Here is a 19,497-nt window from a genome sequence, read left to right as displayed (position 1 = left end):
CTTGTAAAGGACGGGGGTGATGTGGTCACGGGTCCGGGAATGAGTGAGTAGACGGGCAGCGGAGTTCTGAATGTATTGGATATGTATTGGATATAAGGTTTATTCCCCCAAATAAGAAAGGTGTATATTATTCTTGCGTTCTTTTTTTTATTGTGCACTGCTCCATGCCTATTCCATCCCCAGGTGCTGCATGTGCTTTGGCAAAAACTGTAATTTTTGTTTTTTAAAAAGTTACAGATTCAGAGGAAACGGTTGTGGTTTAGGTATTCTATTAGCTAACTGATGAAAATTTTAATTAATTTACCATTATTATTACTTGCAAAATCGAAGATTTTTCAAGTATATTGGTCGGTTGTGTTTGTGACTCTGTCTGTCTGTCTGTTTGTTTGTTTGCTTGTTTGTTTGTTTGTCACCGGCCTACAGGTCACAATTTTCAACCGATCTTCACCAAACTTCACCAAGTGGTAGAGTTGGTCAAATGCCAGAAGCCTATTGTTTTTGGGGTCAATAGGTCAAAAGGTCAACATAGGCCAAAGGTCACCAACTTTGCTAAATTTCTAAAATCCTAAATTTTCATCCGATTGACTTGAAATTTGAAGACCACTTGCATATCTGGTCATTGAATTCAACCACCAAGAATTTTTAGGTCAACATAGGCCAAATGGTCAACATAGGCCAAATTTCTAAAATCCTCAATTTTCATCCAATTGACTTGAAATTTGGAGAGGACTTGCACATCTGGTCACTGAATTCAATCACCAAGTATTCTTGAGGTCAACATAGGCCAAATGGTCAACATAGGCCAAATTTCTAAAATCCTCAAATTTCATCCAATTGACTTGAAATTTGAAAAGGACTTGCATATCTCATCACTGAATTCAACCACTAATTATATTTTAGGTGAACATAGGCCAAAAAGTCAACATAGGCCAAATTTCTAAAATCCTCAATTTTCATCCAATTGACTTGAAATTTGAAGAGGACTTGCATATCTGGTCAATGAATTCAACCACCAAGTATTCTTGGTCAACTTAGGCCAAAAGGTCAACATAGGCCAAATTTCTAAAATCCTCAATTTTCATCCAATTGACTTGAAATTTGAAGACCACTTGCATATCTGGTCACTGAATTCAACCACCAAGTATTTTTGAGGTCAACATAGGCCAAATGGTCAACATAGGCCAAATTTCTAAAATCCTCAATTTTCATCCAATTGACTTGAAATTTGAAGAGGACTTGCATATCTGGTCACTGACTTCAACCACCAAGTGTTCTTGAGGTCAACATAGGCCAAAAGGTCAACATGGGCCAAATTTCTAAAATCGTCACTTTTCATCCTGTTGACCCGAGCTTTGATCAAGATTGTAAATTTAAAACTTCATGAAATGGACAATTTGCTGTATCAATGGTAAACTTTTGGGGGAGGGCGTATTTTGCAAGTATCGTGCTACGCATGACGTTTTCTTGTTTGCTTGTTTGTTTGTTTGTCACCGGCCTACAGGTCACAATTTTCAACCGATCTTCACCAAACTTCACCAAGTGGTAGAGTTGGTCAAATGCCAGAAGCCTATTGTTTTTGGGGTCAATAGGTCAACATAGGCCAAAGGTCACCAACTTTGCTAAATTTCTAAAATCCTCAATTTTCATCCGATTGACTTGAAATTTGAAGACCACTTGCATATCTGGTCTATGAATTCAACCACCAAGAATTTTTGAGGTCAACATAGGCCAAATGGTCAACATAGGCCAAATTTCTAAAATCCTCAATTTTCATCCAATTGACTTGAAATTTGAAGAGGACTTGCATATCTGGTCACTGACTTCAACCACCAGGTGTTCTTGAGGTCAACATAGGCCAAAAGGTCAACATGGGCCAAATTTCTAAAATCGTCACTTTTCATCCTGTTGACCCGAGCTTTGATCAAGATTGTAAATTAAAATCTTCATGAAATGGACAATTTGCTGTATCAATGGTAAACTTTTGGGGGAGGGCGTATTTTGCAAGTATCGTGCTATGCATGACGTTTTCTTGTTTATTTATTTTCATTATGAATCACTTCTTTTTTTTTATCATCTGGGCAATATCTCAGGCACCTTTTGAGCTAGGAAGCTGATATTCGGACATGCCAATGGGCAAGTTATGTGCCTATAAAGTATAGTTTTGATTTATTGATTAATCAATTAATCGATTTATTATTTATTGATTAATCAATTAATTTTTTGTTTCGATTAATGACATTTAATTTTCAAAAAGTTACAGCTTCGGATGAAACACTGGTGGTTGAGGAATGCTGTTAGCCAATTGATTAAGAAATTATTTTATGATCATTATTTATTGATTTTAATTATGCAATTAATCAATCAATCATTGTACACCTCTCCCTCCCAATACAGTCTCTATGTGCTGCACTGCGGTATCACAGGGAGCTGAAGGCTCCCCGGCAATGCCGCGCTGGACGATGTTATTTATTTATTTATTTATTTGGCATGGGGGCGGTGTACTTTGAATCTATCTGTACTTTTTTTTTTTCCCACAAGCTGTTTCCCCAGGGTGTATTCCAAGGGTGATTATTTTGGTGCAGCCCAACAGTAATCATTTCCACATTTTGACATTCCCATGAAATTGCTTTGCATTGATTAACCAGTTTTCAATTTACTTCATAATGCTTGCTGACCCCTAGTTTTCTCTTCAAGGTGACTGTTGGCCTGAAGTTCACCTTTCCAGGCTTGAGCCACGGTAATACCTCAATCTCTTTCTCGGCACGAATACACAGGTCTGTCCACCATTTTTTCATGTTTCTTTTTTTTTTTCCTCGCTGTTGCATTCTAATGATTTCTGTTTCGGCCAGAATGTCTTTAAAATGCACAATCTACCTATCTATTTTGACAGTTCCAACCCAAACCATGGGGAAAGTCAACTACTGCAGCTATATTCATCGGTATTGGTGCTCGCGCAACTTGAACTGCGTGGGTGAGTACATGAATATCTCAGAGTAGGTGTAAATTTGGTACACGCATTGTCTGGATATTGGGTAACTTTTCAGTTTGGCAACAAATGATTGAAGATCCTCAAATAAAGCCATCTTAAGAAGTCACAAGTGTTGATGAAAATGGAGGAATTGTTATTGCTCTACAGATACCTATCATAACTCGACAGATACCTCTTCTTATAATGTACGATGGATGTGTCGAGAAAGCAAGTATCTTTACCTCTCACACAAAGATGACCAAATATATCATTGTTTTTGTTCATTTTTTAAGTAGATGGTGATTAAAAACTCTTCAAATCACCATTATAATTATAACATTCCTCTATAGTGTCTTGCATCCTTGGAGGGTACTATCAATATAAATAAGAGCTGCACTTCCTGCTGGTTTTGAGCAACAGGAGTTTTGTTGCAAAATAAATTGGTTTCCTTTTATGACCAAAGTCAGTCCATATTGTGGAAAACAATGGTGTCTAAATGATATGGTTAACTTGGACATTTTGTCATTATTTCCTTTCTACTTAGCATCGGTATGGCATTTGGATGCCTGCTGGTGACTTAAAAGTTAAGGTGGTTAGCCATGTCAAAGTAACAACAGATGGGTCGACTCAGCCTGTCATCGCTTCGAGGCCAGCAAAATGAGTACCAGTTCGCTTGAGGGTAATAGACCAACAGTAGTTGATCTGGGGATGGTAGTGTTGTACTCCCCAGACCCTCTTCCCGAATTGGAAGAAGCCAGTGAAAGAGTTGCCATTCAACACCTTGCCTTACCTTATGGCATTTGGGGGCTTCATTGACATGAAATCAATGTGATATGAATCATAAATGTAAAACCTATTCAGCCCCTTTTTTGAATACAGTGTCAATGCTGGTGGAGTAGCTAGAACACAGAATGGATGAGGACACAACATAACTATAGGAACAGCAGAAAGAGAAGGGGGAAACGCCAAAAGGTGGACGAAAGGAGAGTGGGCAGGAATGATACAGAAGCAAAAATCGTATTTTTAGAGGTGGTTGGGGAGAGATTCATGGGTTTGGGGTGGGTGAGGTTGATTAAACGGGTGTAGAAAACATTATGGTTTTGGTTGGGGGATGATCTGAGATCTGTCTTGAAGACCTGGAAGGAAAAATGAGATTGAAAATGATGTGGAAGTTGAAAGTTTGGAAATGAGTGAAGATGAGCAGTCGTTCTGGATTTGGGGATTTTCAATGGAATGAGGTTGCTAGTGGACCATGTGATTGCTGTAGACATCCGAGGGGAGGGCCGTCAAAGCATGGAGAGGGCAGAGGGTGGACGAAGATGGTAGAGGGTGCAAGACAAGAAAGGAGGTGGAAGTGACAGAAAGACAACCGACCTGTCAGTGATGACAAAGTGATAAGCCCATAGACTCAGCTTCATTGTGGGAGATTCAAATGATCATGAAGGCCTGATTTTCCACTGCGTCATGCAGATCAACATGTGGGGCAGGAGAGCCGTACTCCGTCAAGCTGTGGATGAAGGCCTTGTAGGTTGATAAGAGTTCAGGTGTTCCGAAGAAGGACTAAGGGAGATGCAGAGACTGGCTTTGGAGGCCAACTTCGAAATCTGGTTTGTCCAAGAAAGATCATGGCTGAGAGTAAGACCCAAGATTTTAATGACAACTTTTTGGGAGGGCAGTTGAGAAAGTAGATGGGGGGGGGGGGGGGGGGGTTCACCATATGGTCCTTTCGGAGAAAGAGACTGAGTGTATGTATGGGATTTCTCAGGATTAAAAAACATATTCGAAGTGGTTGACCAGTTTGTGATTTTGTAAATGTCTGAAGAGATGAAAGAGGCTGTTACCTGTCTACATGAGGATTGATGAATGTCACGGCAAAGGATGGAGTCATCAGAAAAAAGATAAAGAGGATTTCCCAGAGATTCAGAGAGAACATTGATGAAGATTAGGAATATGACATGGCCTAGAACACTGCCTTGGCGCATTCCAGCCTTGACAGGGAGAGGGGATTCAAGGATTCCCTTGAGTGCCACAAGTTGGCTACGAGAGTAGAGGAAGTCAGTAAGCCAGGTTGATCTTGGATGTCATAGACAGAGAGTTTGGAAAGTAAGGCGGGACACCAGACTGTATTGAAAGCTTGAGATATCACTAAAGAGACAACCCTGATCTCATGTCTTACATTGAGGCCCTATATCCCTTGTTGGGAGAGTAAAAGGAGCATGTCCAAGGTAGACTGAGCTGTGCTGAATGTGATTAGGTGATCTGAGATGAGGTCATTGGAGAAAAGGAACGATTTAATGTCAACCGCGATGATGGATTCCATGACCTTGCTGATGATTGGAAGTAAGCTAATTGGTCTGAAGTTAATTCCTCCAGGAAAAACAGACAACACAGAGTCAAATAGGGGAAAAAACAAGAACAAAGGTGGTTTTATTCATGCTCACTTATTCTTTTAATATTTCAACTATAAATGTCATTGAACTGGTTAAGCTTGGTGAGAGGGTGAGTGATGAAATCCATTGACTGTCAGGAAAACTAACATTTATTGTGAGAATAGAGGCTCATTAGAGCCTGTTGAGGAAGTGAAGAAGTTAAAGCTTGTGGGTTTGCTGTGCAGAAAGAGTTATCCAAGCAAGCTGACACTGGATGATAAAGAGTGGCCACATACGCCTGAACTACGGTGGCTGGAGGAGATCGGTCCTGAGCTGGATTTGGTTATTGAGGTAAGCAAGCAACTGTTGATTTCTCGGAAATTGCCTCCCCTAAAAATTATCCTTCTGCTTTGTCAAATACTGTATTTTAAAAGAAGATATTTACATATGATTTAGGCAGGGAAAGGGTTGGGAAGTGGGAGGGAGGGAGTGTGAGGAGGTTCGGGACCTGAATTGAAATAAATCCAAGTTGAGCAAAGGAATGGAAGAAGGAGCATACTGCATAGCAGAGTAAGGGAGGGGATAGAGGAGCTGAGGAGAATGGTAGAGGAAGAAGACGGAGGTTATGCGGAGAAAGAAGTAACGAGTTGGGAGGGAAGGAGAACAATAGTCCAGGAGCCGGTTTTCAAGAGAGGCCTAGAAAACAAAGCCAGGCCCTGATGTACAGTTAAATTGTGGCAGCAACAATAAATGGCAGCCACTTTTCTATTAAGGCGGTAGCGTAAAGCTCGAAATTGACGATTTTTTGTTTGTATTTTTGTTTTTTCAGCTCTTCCAATAGGGATTCTTCAACATTATAATTAAAAGGATAGTGGGAAGTATGAGGGGATTTTCGTTATGCTGTTCAAGTATGATTAAAAAAAAAAAAAATTTTCCTTGTATTATACCCAAAACACACAAAATCGCTGAAATATGTAGTTTTGGCTTTTCGACTGTAATTATGCAATATCATCTTTATGTTGTTCAAATGCGGTTATGGTTGTAATCTGATATATCTTTATGATCTTTTCAAGAAACAAAATTGGACAATCCTTAATCCTTAAGTAAAGTCAGAAAAATACAGATTTCATTTCCCCTTAAATCATCAACCCCACTCCTGTTATGACCAAAAGTCCACAAGTAGTCTCAGCAAAAATATCTCACCAGGTCAAATCTGGCTGCGTATCATAACCATAGTCATTCACTGAACATTACAATGTTAACGTATCACTGTTATTTGTTGTATTATTAAAATAAACACATATTTTGTTACTGAATCATCCTATAAGTGGTATAAAATCACGAAAATGTCATCAATAAATCTTCCTCATCATCATCTTCTGAGTCGCTTGTGGTAGGTTCTTTGTTTGGGTTTTTGCATTGTTCACCTCCCATGCAAGTGCAGGCTTCTGTGCATGGCATGTTATTGTTCTTGCAGGCACATACGTGGCTGCGTTGACATGCAGACACTTTACACTTGCACGCGGTCAGCTCAACTAGTCCAACTGGAGCAGGAACTTTTGTCATGAGGGTGGGCTGGAGAGTTCCATCTTCGATGTTCCATCCATTACCATCTGGCTTTGGTAGTGCTTGGTTGGGGAGCAATGACTTCTTCCAGATGAATGACTCATAGTTAGCTCGATCAATGTGTTGCCTAATACTGTCAGATGTTGGTGGTAGGCATTCACTCTTCTGCCTTTTCTGGCAGAACATCCAATATCCGATTTCATCCGCCGTGTCACCTGCTGCCTGAGCTGTTGTGTACAGGGAGCATATGAACCGTTCACAAGCACGGACAGTATCCTCTGTCGGTGGGATAATATCTCCCAGTTGTGACACTTTCTGTTGGTGGTCTTTACTGTCCTGAAGTTTCCTCCAAGCTGTCTTCTTACCAATTCCACTGAAGGCACTCGTCGTGTCACTTCCTGTTAGTGCATGCAATGATGGGAGTGCTTTGCATACTTCTGGACCAATGGCCAAGACTATTTCGTGGATTGGTATGTGTCGTAACTTTTGCTTTATTCCAGTACGAGACGTTGGTAGGTTTCATCACGTCTGTATTTTGCAGCTGATACAAACTTTGCAATTCCTTCATCACCTGCTTTCCTTAAATCTGAAGCTGTGCTTGTTTGTCAGATGATGCATTTTTTCCAATCGATTAGTTTCATGCGTTTTTGTGGTAGAAGTGGGAAAGATTCCTCTGCACTGCTCTCGCTCGCCATGCTCAGGTTGTTATGTTCCTTGCTTCTTATTCAGACAACTGCAAAATACAAAGTGCAGTTTCATGTTACAACAATAATATGATATTTCATCACATCAATACTATTTCAACGCATAAACAACTGTGTAAAATGTTTTGATAGCAAAATATTTGGAAATTTCGGGAATTCCTCGAATTAGGCGATATTATTTTTGCATAATTATATGAACAGCTATGACATGCGAAATATAAAACTATTTTATAACATACACATATAGATGTCCCATACTCATGAATGAAACTTTCACAACAAAATTGGATGTATCTTGCCTGTAGGGCCTAAGAGAAAAAATAAATAAATGAAATCCGTCAAAATCTCAGATTTACGCCTCGGACACCACCCCCCTCACAGAAAAGTGGCTGCCATTTATTGTTGCTGCCACAATTCAACTGTACATCAGGGCTGGATTTGTTTTATAGATGTTCCCCAATCACCTGGAAGTGACAAACCAACTGTGTCGTGGGTGTTGCACGAAACCATTTTGAGCAGATTCTGGCTCCTGTACTACAAAGGAAATGGAGATGACATTATTAAGTCTGACAGAATGCACAGAGATGGCATACTTGCCTATGAGCTGTCTTCGTCTAGATTTGATTCCCCATCTAACTTTAAAACTGTTGGATTGGTGTGTCACAGGGAAGACATTGCATCAGGGAGCGTTCCCTCCCTTGGATGGATGTTAAGCTGGATTTCTCATAGATGACTTTCATAGCTCTCTCTCTGCTGGCATTAGTTGTTGAATGTTAAAGATCCATCCCACAGTGTCTATCGTAAAGAGTGGACGAGTTATAAGTTCGTTTAGGCGGTTTGTTCGCGTATGTGTATCTTTGTGGTCATACGAGGATGGCCTTGTGTTAAATAGAGTATGGATTATGCTAATTCCCCTGTGCGTGAGACCTGGTGATCTATCCTTTGTCCCGTATGGCAACACACTAGACACGTAGAGCAGGACAGGCCCATTAGTTACACCACACCCACTACTTAAATTCCCCCCCAACAATAAAACTAACCGGAATCCAGATGACGCACTTGGGCTGACAACCCCGACTTGGCAGACACACATTGCTCAGGCAGGCTGAGGCCACACCCACCTCGCGACGGATTGGTCGAAGGTTTTGATGGGGAGATCACACCATTGGTAGGGAGGGCCAATCGGCATGCATCTGAAGCCCAGAGACAAGAAGGAGCCAGCTGATTGGCCAAGGGGAGATGATAAAAAGGTGAAGAGAAACCAACGATTTCTCTCTTTCCTTCTTCTTTTTCGTTTGGACTGCCTTCTTGCGTTGGACCCCTTCTCGTTTTGACCTCCTTCTTGACCCTGAACCCTTGCTTGTTGGGCGATGACGGACGGTGGAGAGACGGTGGAGCGCTGACGATTCTCTTCCCCTGTGTTCACGTGCGAGCGACGAGCGTACAAGTGAGGCTTATCGCTGCAGTGTACGCTGGCCTAACAACGCACGAACAAGGGTGCATCGAGGCCTGGTTCGCGCCAACGACTGGGCGGCCTTCCTCCCGCCAACACCGGAGCCGCGTCCGGACTGCGCTTGGGGCCTGACGATCCCTGACACCCCAGCCGAGTTGAGATAAGTCCCCATGATGAAACACACAACGTTTCTTTTCATTTAAATATTCTCTTGTGTGTTTTAGATGTCTGGTGCGGGAGCGCTCCATTTTAGAAACATTAGTAACCGGCGCGTTTTCTTGTTCCCAGCATACCGTTGTAAATAAACCCTTATATTATTTTCCCCTATATATTCTAAACCCGTTCCCGCTTGAGTTAATTTCCTACAGGATTGAAGGCTGGTGCGCGGGACTGTCAGGTAAAAGCTTCCCGCTTCTTCTTCCTCTCTCTTCCTCTCTCGCATATACGTATAGTGAAATCCGTATTTGAACTGAATGCCTTTGGAGTTAAAGCTTGCTTTGGCTATCCGTGATTTCCCGGTCTTCACCGAGAGGGATCACCTGACAATATTACACAAAATGACACGTTTCATGCAACATGTTGGGTGAAAGTTACACACTGTATAGTCACCTTTAATGGGTTCTTGGAAGCATTCATTGTCTAGCACTCTAGCCCATAGATTCCCAACCTCTGGTCGGGACCCAAATCAGGGTCGTGGGCGGTCCTCAGTAGGGTTGCAAAGGGTCATCAGAAAGGAAAAAAAGATTTTGATGAAAAAATAAATTCTGATGAAAAGAAATATTGACAGGACGGGTTGAATACTGGATGGGATGACGTGCATGTCCGTAGAGGCCTAGTGTAGTGCTAGACGTAAAGCATGCAGCACTATGTCAGCTCAGATATCAATGTGCCAGTTCTGACTTGAATGTATGAGACTTGGTGCTCCGTCAAATTCAAGGACTGTTCTTTGGAAAAAGTTACGAAGGCATCGTTTGAGGCCACCTGGAGCACGTTGCAAGAAGCCTCATAAAATCGATGAATAACTTAAGTCAACGGCCCTTGCCATGGTCAGGACTTTCTGTGGAGATGTGACTGCCAATAAGCTCCAGTTGGTCCAATTGCATGAAATGACAAATGGACTGCTTGTCACAAGATATTCTTGAACAAGTTGTTGATGGACTGAAACAAGGAAAACAAATTGTGATTCAGATCGACGAATCTGTGCATATCGAGGACAACTTTCAGCTCACTGTGTTTAGAAGAAGAAAGAACCACATTTAGATGCCATTTTCCCCACAGAGCAAGGGTTGGCCTTTTTTGGGCACCGTGGTCCCCGTTTTGAAGCAATGTTTTATGGCCAGATGCCCTTCCTGTCGCCAACCTTGTTAGTCACCTCTTGCGACACACAGGGAATTACCAGTGAACTGGTACTCGATTTGCCGACCTCAGAAGGATGACAGGCTGAGTCAACCCTCATGGCGTTAATTCAGCCATCGACCGGGGTTCGAACCCAGGATCCTAGGATCCCAAGCCGGCACCCTAACCGCTAAGCCAACACCAGGCTTGGGTGTTTGCATGGCAAAAATCAAATATTGTTGAATAATTTCTATTTTGCGAGCCACTTAGCACAACCACAACTGGTCAAGACATTTTCGAAATGGTCACCGTGTTTTTTTTTTTCAAGCAGCAAAACCTTCACCGGATGGATTGCCATGCTGTTTGTGCGGATGGAGCTTGAGTCATGAAGGGCAGTCGAGTGGAGTTTGTACGTGAGTGAACGGAGTCAACCCTCATGTTGTCGTTGTTTATTGCTTCTTGCATCGTGAGAACTTGGCGACACAAAAGGTTCACTCGGTACTAAAGGATGCCATCCAAATTGTGACTTCATCAAGGTGAGGGCACCGAATTTTCGATTGTTCCATGTTATGTGTGAAGAAATGGGATCGGAGCACTAGCACTTGCTCTATCACGCAGAAGTCCGGTGGCTTTCTTGTAGAGAAAAATCCTTTCACGTGTTATGTTGCTCAAAACGAAAATTTCAATTTTTCTGAGAGAAAACAATGGCTCATTGGCTAACCGCGTCATGTATGAGGTGTGGCAGGCAAACGTTTCTTCCTTGAGTGACATTTTCCAGCACTTGAACAAGTTGCACCCTGAAACGCAGAGTGAAATCGGACCATTATTGATATTGGCAAGAAGATCTCTTCATTCTAAAGGAAATTAGCCCTCTGGTGAGAAAAGATGTCAAAGGGAAAAATTGCAGCATTTCCTGGCTGAATAAATTTCCTGAAGATGCTGCTGAGGATGAGTTGGTTGACATTTTCCAAGAACATTGGACGAAACCTCAAACAGAGATGGATCGATACTTGCAATAAAATGTCTATCTTCAGCTGGGTGAGACGTCCATTAAGTTGGGAATGATGTTGATGGATTCCAGGAAGAACTCCTTCATCTCCAGGAAAATCAAGTTTTGAGAGAAATTTGCTGAAGTTTATTGGTCACAGTTCTGGGCACACCTGTGGGATAAACTGGTTCTGTCTGTCTCGTGAGGCAGAGAAAACTCTCCTTCCTTTTCCAACTATACGTCTTTGTGACGCAGCATTTTGTAGTCTCGTTGTATTCAAGACAAGAGCGACTAGAATGGCACTTGGTAGAGAGCATACCTCCACCTGTTTAGCCATATTACTCAATGGTGAAGAATCACTTAAAAAAATTATACTAGCTGGATCCGGATCTTCGCCAAACTTGAATCGATTCTTCTTTGTCACACACACAACCTGTCCAACAAGTTTCGTCCAAATCCGTCCATAACTTTTTGAGATATCCTGCTATGTATCGTTTTTGGCCCCATCTCCCAATGGTGAAGAATCACTTAAAAAATAAAATAATCCTCATATCCGAATCCATATTGAGATCTTCACCAAAATCGAATAAAATTGTCCTCGTCACACACCCAACCTCTCCACCAGGTTTCTTCCAAATCCGTCCACAACCTTTTGAGATATCCTGCTATGTATCGTTTTTGGCCCTATCTCCCAATAGTGAAGAATCACTTTCAAAAATTATAGTAGCCGGATCCGAATCCGGATCTTCAACAAAATCGAATCATTTTGTCGTTCTCACATACGCTACATCATTTCAAATTTCGTCCAAATCCGTCCACAACCTTTTGAGATATTTTGTTCACAAACGGACAGACATGGGTGAAAACATAACCTCCATCCACCTTTGGTGGCGGAGGTAATAAATCATCTTGACCTACAGCATGACCTACGCTGTGGCTTCTCCATCAATATTCAGCCGGGGTTAACAGAGCAGACTGTGAAAATGCAGCATCAGAGTATCCACTGAATTTCCAAGGATTTCTAATGTCCTTTGTTTGTTTTTTTCCAACATCTTTTTATTCCAATTGGCTTTTTTGCATATGATCAAATAAATATTTTGTTTGTATGTTATTAATTAAATGAGCATTATCAGTGGTTCAATTGCTTCACACGTTTCAAGACATTGAATAAAAAAAAACTTTAAGCGGAATTTACATCAGATTTGTTTTCAATTTAAATAATAAAAAACTGAATAAATAATAATTAAGCAAATAAGCATAATTACATATATATGATTTGTACATATATATGATGTGTGATCTGCACATATACACACAAATTCTGATTTGTGTATATATATATATATATATATATATATATATATATATATATATATATATATATATATATATATATATATATATATATATATATATATATATATATATATATATATATATATATATGTGCAGTGTCTGTGTTGTCCTGTGTGGTCCTGTGTTGTCACTGAACTACTCCCACAAACTTTTGTGAAATCCTACCAAATTTCTGGTATGCACCTATCTCTCCCGTCGGTATGTCCTAAGGGTATTTGTTTTGGAAAAAAAATTTATTTTATTTTTTGGGGGCAATTTTTTTTTTCAACTTCAAATTTTTTTTTTTTGTTGTGTACAAGATCGAGGCTCGTGAAAGAGCTAACATTAATCACACAAAAAGGCAACCGACACATAAAACACAAAATAAGGGGAGTGGAACACAAGATGGGGAGAGAGGGGGAAGCAGTGTCGTATATTAACAGAGTCTGGCCAGCCTTTGATCTGCTCAACTACCGCCGTGATTGGTCGAGCCCGCGTCACGTGGTTTACAGGCGCCATTTTGCATACCACCTCAGCCGAGCAGCTTTCCCGCTGCACCCATTCCGTGCCATTGCTTCGTATCGTTGCATATTTCATTTGAGTAATATTTCAATAAAATCAACCAATATGGTGTGTTGTGCCGCTTGGGGATGTTCTGTTAGACCAGGACAAGGTCGTATAATGCACAGATTTCCTCGAGACAAGGAATGAAGTGCTATTTGGGCAGTTAAAATACGCCGAGTTGGATGGAATCCATCACCTTACTCATATTTATGTTCGGTTAGTGAAATCGCTTAATATATATTGGTTTCAAATCAAAACTGACATGACACGTGTGTATTAGGTCTCTGGTGAGCTTAACATTTATTTAGTCAACCATATATATATATTATACATATTCCCTGTAACATTTTTCGTGTACATATGCAGTGTATACGGTATATATATACAGACTTTGCATTTAATGTGGAATATTTTTTTTGTGGGGGTGAACTTACTTTTCAAGATGTCTTAGAACCAAAAGTTCATTGGAATTATGTTGAAATTATTCCAGATTTTGTTAATGTGACCTTTAAAAGAAACAAAAACCACATTTGACATTTCGAAACAAATAAATTGATCCTTGAAAGTGATGTAAACTGATATCGAACTCAATTCATGGACAGTACTGTGTTAAACTTCTGTACGTTTTCCAGAAGTATCTCTTTATTTTGCACATTAGCCAAAAAAATTTTTAACAAAAACAAAAGTTAAATTACGACTGGGATTACGGACAGTAAAATTACAGTTCAGTACTTCGTGTAACCCCCACGAGCATTCAGGAGAGCACGTACACGTTGAGGCATGCTGTTCGCGAGATTTGCCAAGGTTTGGACAGGAATCGCTTGCCATGCAGTGACAATAGCCTGCTGCAATTCACGCACAGAGGTCGGCTGCTGGTCCAAGTGGTCGATTTGAAGCGTCAATTCTGCCCACAGGTTCTCGATCGGATTCATATCCGGGGACATGGCAGGCCACTCCATATGCTCTACACCACGGTCAGCAAGAAAGTGTTGGATCATGCGAGCACGATGAGGCCGTGCATTGTCATCTTGGAAGACAGTTTCCTCGAAAGGCTGCACGAGCAAATGGGAGCAATGTTTCTTCCAGAATGGCCCTGTACTTGAACTGGTTCAGGTTTCCATTCAGAACAACCAGGTCAGTTTTGCCCCCTGCATGAAAAGCAGCCCAAACGGTCACCCCACCACCTCCAGCTTGGACTCTTGGCACTATACAATCTTTGTTGTAGGCTTCATGCACTTGTCTGCGCACTCGGACGCGGCCATCTTGACGATAGACCAGAAATTTAGACTCGTCACTGAAGATCACGTGATTCCAGTGTCCTGGCTGCCATTGACGGTGCTCTCTGGCCCACTGCAATCGGCGCTGGCGGTGTTGTCTGGTCAGGCGTGGCTTTCTCAGGGGACGCCTGGCATGATAGCATGCTTGAACCAGTCGTTGGTTGACTAGCCTTCTGGATACAGGCACATTTGTCAGTTGCTGCCACTCAGCCCTAAGCCGATTAGCTGACTTGGTACGGCCATTGCGGACTAACCGGTGCAGCTGGCGATCATCCCTCCTTGTGGTTCTGCGGGGACGTCCTGGCCTCTGTATTGGAGTAGGGACACCCCTCTGAGCATTTCGTTTCAGGATCTTTGGCACCTGATCTTGAGTGATGCCATACTGCCGAGCAATAGCACGCTGTTTCATGCCGTAATTTCGTAAAGCCACCACTCCATGACAAACAGCATTGTCGAGTTGACGGACCATCTCCAGACGAAGCGGCAATAACTTTTGGAGACGTGCAGCAGTGGTTTTCCACTAATACAGAACGCAACAACCCTTGTATACCCGACTGTGAAGCCAATCATCAAATGCACCTGTCCGTACATTTTGCCACGCCACCTGTGATATAATCCTGTTAATGACCTCTTGCTGCGACAGACAATCAGTGACATGGTTCTTTTAACAAATAAATCACCAAAGTGTAAAAGAAACTCACCAGATTGATATACTGAGTTAAGAAAGTAAACCCAAGTCAAGAAAAAAAAAATATTCTATATTAAATGCCAAGTCTGTATATATCTATTTTATCTAAATATATCACCAAGGTTATAATGTTTAATGGCGGATTTCTTCAAGAATAACAAATAAACAATGTACCTCTGAGTCTGTTGACTTTTTTTTATTGCCGATTATGGAGCGAGTCAAGTTATAACAACATTTGTGAACCCAAGCTAATGAATAAAATAATAAACATTGTACTTTCGTAGCATTATGGGAATATTGTATGTTACGTTTCCAGATAATAGATGAAAACTAGTATACAAGCTCCATTTTATCAAATTACAATTTCATGCCAAGAGAAATAAAATTTATCAGTATGCTGTATGCAGCTGACAATAAATTGTGTGCCGCGACAGGAAAACAATTCGTGTGAATAAATGACGCCGCTTGCAGATTTTATTATTCCAATAACAAACAACACCTCACTTTAACTTGAATTAGTTGTTCCTCATTAAATCTGCGACCAAACAGTAATAACATCGATTCCCTCGTCACAGAACTACAGGATTGCCACAGCTGACATACATCTCGCAGTGCCAGCGCGCGAAGTTAGTTATGCAACATGGCGCCAGTATTTCAGTTGGCCAGACTCTCAATATACACGGCACTGGGGGGAAGTACACAAACACAACATTTGAGGGCAAGGACATCGAGAGAAATGTGGGAGGGGGAGGGCTTGGGGGGAGGTGGAAGAGGTATAAAACACATCACCACTGCAAGGACTTCCAGGAAAGAAGTTGGAATTTCAAAAAAAGTGTATCTGGGGTGAATTAGTGGGGGTAGAAAAGATTAAGGTTTTGGATGGGGGAAGATAAGAGATGGTTGTGAACAGCTGTTTTAAAGACCTGGAGGGAGGAGTGGGATTGAAGGGAGTGGGGGAGTTTGTTCCAGAGGCGGGAGAAAAGGGGAATGAAAGTGTGAAGGTGAGCAGAGAGCCTAGATTTTGGCAGTTTAACCATAAGAGGGTTGCTGGCAGATCTTGTGCGACCTGTAGGAATATTAGGGGGACAGAGCACAGAGAGAGCTGGGGGAGCAAGGCCGGAGAGGAATCGGTAGAAGACAGAAAGACCACCAATCTGCCTGTGGTGAGTGAGTGAAAGGACCTCGGAGTTAGCTTCATCGCAGGAGATTCCAATGATTCTGAATGCTTTGGTTTCCACAGCGTGAAGCCGAGCTAGGTGTGAGGCAGGAGCACCGGCCCAGAGGGGGGAACAGTATTCCATTGAGCTGCAGATGAAAACCTTGTATGTGGCGATGAGCTCAGGTGTGCCAAGGAAGGACTTCGCACGACGGAGGATGCCCAGACGGCGACTGGCTTTGGAGGCCAGCTTGGAAATGTGGTTCTCCCAAGAAAGATCATGGCAGATAGTGAGACCCAAAAGCTTGAGTGACAGAACTTCTTGGAGGATTGTTGAGAAAGTAGATGGGAGGGTTTTCCAGTCGGTCGTTTCGGAGAGACATAGTAAGAGTGTGGGATTTGTCAGGATTGAAAGACATGGTATACTTGTTTGACCAGTCTGTGATTTTGTCCAGGTCTGCAGGGAGTGAGGAGGCTGCAGACTGCCGATCTGAGGGATGAGGAATGGAGCGGCAGAGAGTGGAGTCATCAGCAAAGAGATAGAGAGGATTTTCCAGAGAGTCGGAGAGATCATTGATGAAGACCAGAAATAGCACAGGGCCCAGAACACTACCATGGGGAACTCCAGCCAGAACAGGCAGGGGAGATGAGAGAAATCCATTCAGGGCCACACATTGCCTACGACCAGAGAGGAAGTCTGCAAGCCATGAGTGGAGATTTCCATGGATACCATAGGAGGAGAGTTTGGTGAGCAGAGCTGGGTGCCAGACCGTATCGAAGGCAAGTAATATGTCAAGGGAGACAGCTCTGATTTCCTGTTTGGCATTGAGGACCTCCATCTATTGTTGAGATAGTAGAAGCAGCATGTCCAGAGTGGAATGGCCTGCTCTGAATCCAAATTGATGATCAGAGATCAAGCCATTGGAGAAGAGGAAGGATTTGATATCCGAAGCAATGATGGATTCCATGACTTTGCTGATAATTGGGAGCAGTCTGATTTGTCTGTTGTTGCAAGGATCTGTTTTTGCACCTTTTTGTGTAAAGCAGTAATGTTTGCTGATTTCCAAGATGCTGGCAGATGACCTTGAGCAAAAGAGAGGGTGAAAAGAACAGAGAGAGGGTGAGATAGAGCGGCAGAGCAGGATTTTAGGACCTGTGGGTTGATGCCCACGTTTATAAAATGTAATATCACGTATATTACAAATACATTTGTGCATTATGATTGTTTGAATTATGATTGGTGTAAACCATGACAAAACAGCAACTCAGGTACAGTCATTTATATATATATCGACACATCTGGGCAGTGTCTGTTGTCACTGAACTACTCCCTGAAACTTTTGTTTCCGTGGTTGTGAAGTGTTTTTAACAACGTGATGGTGGTTTTGAATCACGTGGGGGTGAGGTATTTTGAATTATTTGGTGGTGAGGTGTTTTTAAATCACGTGCTGGTGAGGTGTTTTGAATTACTTGGTGGTGAGGTGTTTTGAATTACTTGGTGGTGAGGTTTTTAAAATTACGTCGTGGTGAGGTGTTTTGAATTACATGGTGGTAAGGTGTTTTGAATTACATGGTGGTGAGGTTTTTAAAATTATGTGGTGGTGAGGTGTTTTGAATTACGTGGTGGTGAGGTTTTTTGATTTACATCGTGGTAAGGTGTTTTGAATTACATGGGGGTGAGGTGTTTTGGCTTACTTGGTGGGGGTGACGTGTTTTAATTTTGGTGGGGGTGAGGTGTTTTAATTACGTGGGGGTGAGGTGTTTTAAATTACTTGGTGGTGATGTGTTTTAAATTAGGTGGGGTGAAGTGTTTTAAATTAAGTGGGGGTGAGGCATTTTAAATTACATGGGGGTGAGGTGTTTTGAATTACGTGGTGGTGAGGTGTTTTGAATTACTTGGTGGTGAGGTGTTTTGAATTACGTGGTGGTGAGGTGTTTTGAATTATGTGGTGGTGAGGTGTAATAGTCCCAAACTTCCAGGCTGCACCTACCACTCCCCGTATGTACGTGCTGAGGGGTTCTTTTTTGAAATTTATATATTTTTTCAACCTAAATCTTCAATCTAAATTGCTTATAAAAATGTAATATCACAAACACGACAAATAAATTTGTGCAAAATAATTGTTTGTATTATGATTGGTGTAAATCATGACAACACAGCAACTCAGGTCCAGTCATTATCCTCAGCTAAAATAAGCCCGCTCCTCAGTGCCAAGCTAGTATATGTATATATATACATAAATATACACATATACATATACAGAATGCCTTCAGAAAGTATTCACACCCTTTGACGTTTTCACATTGTTGTGTTTCAGCCTGAATTTAACATGGATAAAATTGAGATTCTTTGCCACTGATCTACACATAATACCCCATAATGTCAAAGTGGAATTTTTTTTTTCGACATTTTTGCAAGGTGATTAAAAATAAAAATATGAACTGTATTGAGTCAACAGGTATTCAACCCCTTTTGCTATGACACTCCAAATTGAGCTCAGATGCATCCAATTTTCTTTGATCATCCACGAGATATTTCTACAACTTGATTGGAGTCCACTTGTGGCCAACTCAATTGATTGGACATGATTTAGAAAGAAACACACCTTGCTATATAAGGTCCCACAGTTGACAGTGCATGTCAGAGCAGAAGCTCCACCATTAAGCCAAAGGAGGTAGTAGTAGTTCAGTGACAGACGCTGCACAGATATACAGTATATGTATGAATGCATGTATGTATGTATGTGTGTATATATGTATGTATGTAAAATTTGTACAGCCTCTTTCTAATGGTAGACTCGTGCACTTTGACATCAACAGTGGCAAGAGCTACCTGTAGGTCCCGTGATGACATTCTGGGGTTCTTAGAGACTTCTTCCAGCATCTTGCGGTCTGCTCTCGGGCTGAACTTGCTGGGGCAGCCTGGCCTGAACAAGTTGGCAGTTGTTTGGAATCTTCTCCACTTGTAGATGATCTTCCGGACAGTCGAATGATTGATTTCAAATTGTTTGGAGATCTTTTTAAATCCCTTCCCAGACTCGTAGGCATCTATAACCTTCTTTCTGAAGGCCTCAGAGAGCTCTTTTGATCTAGG

General features: G+C 41.7%; 1 protein-coding gene across 1 annotated transcript in view; it reads left to right on the top strand.

Annotated features, from left to right (window-relative positions):
* The window catches only part of LOC137430246 (integrin alpha-8), a 155,180-nt gene that overhangs the window by 115,759 nt on the left and 19,924 nt on the right, over positions 1-19,497 (top strand). Inside the window, exons 22-24 of the mRNA XM_068120960.2 lie at positions 2,695-2,774; positions 2,891-2,971; positions 5,583-5,688. Coding sequence (XP_067977061.2) covers positions 2,695-2,774; positions 2,891-2,971; positions 5,583-5,688 — 267 coding nt within the window. The remainder of the gene's footprint in view (positions 1-2,694; positions 2,775-2,890; positions 2,972-5,582; positions 5,689-19,497) is intronic.

Source organism: Myxine glutinosa, chromosome 6 (assembly GCF_964187855.1).
Source record: "Myxine glutinosa chromosome 6, kmMyxGlut1.1, whole genome shotgun sequence".
Lineage (NCBI taxonomy): Eukaryota > Metazoa > Chordata > Myxini > Myxiniformes > Myxinidae > Myxine > Myxine glutinosa.
Note: the sequence above shows the minus strand (reverse complement) of the source record. Positions and strands in the feature narration are given on the sequence as shown.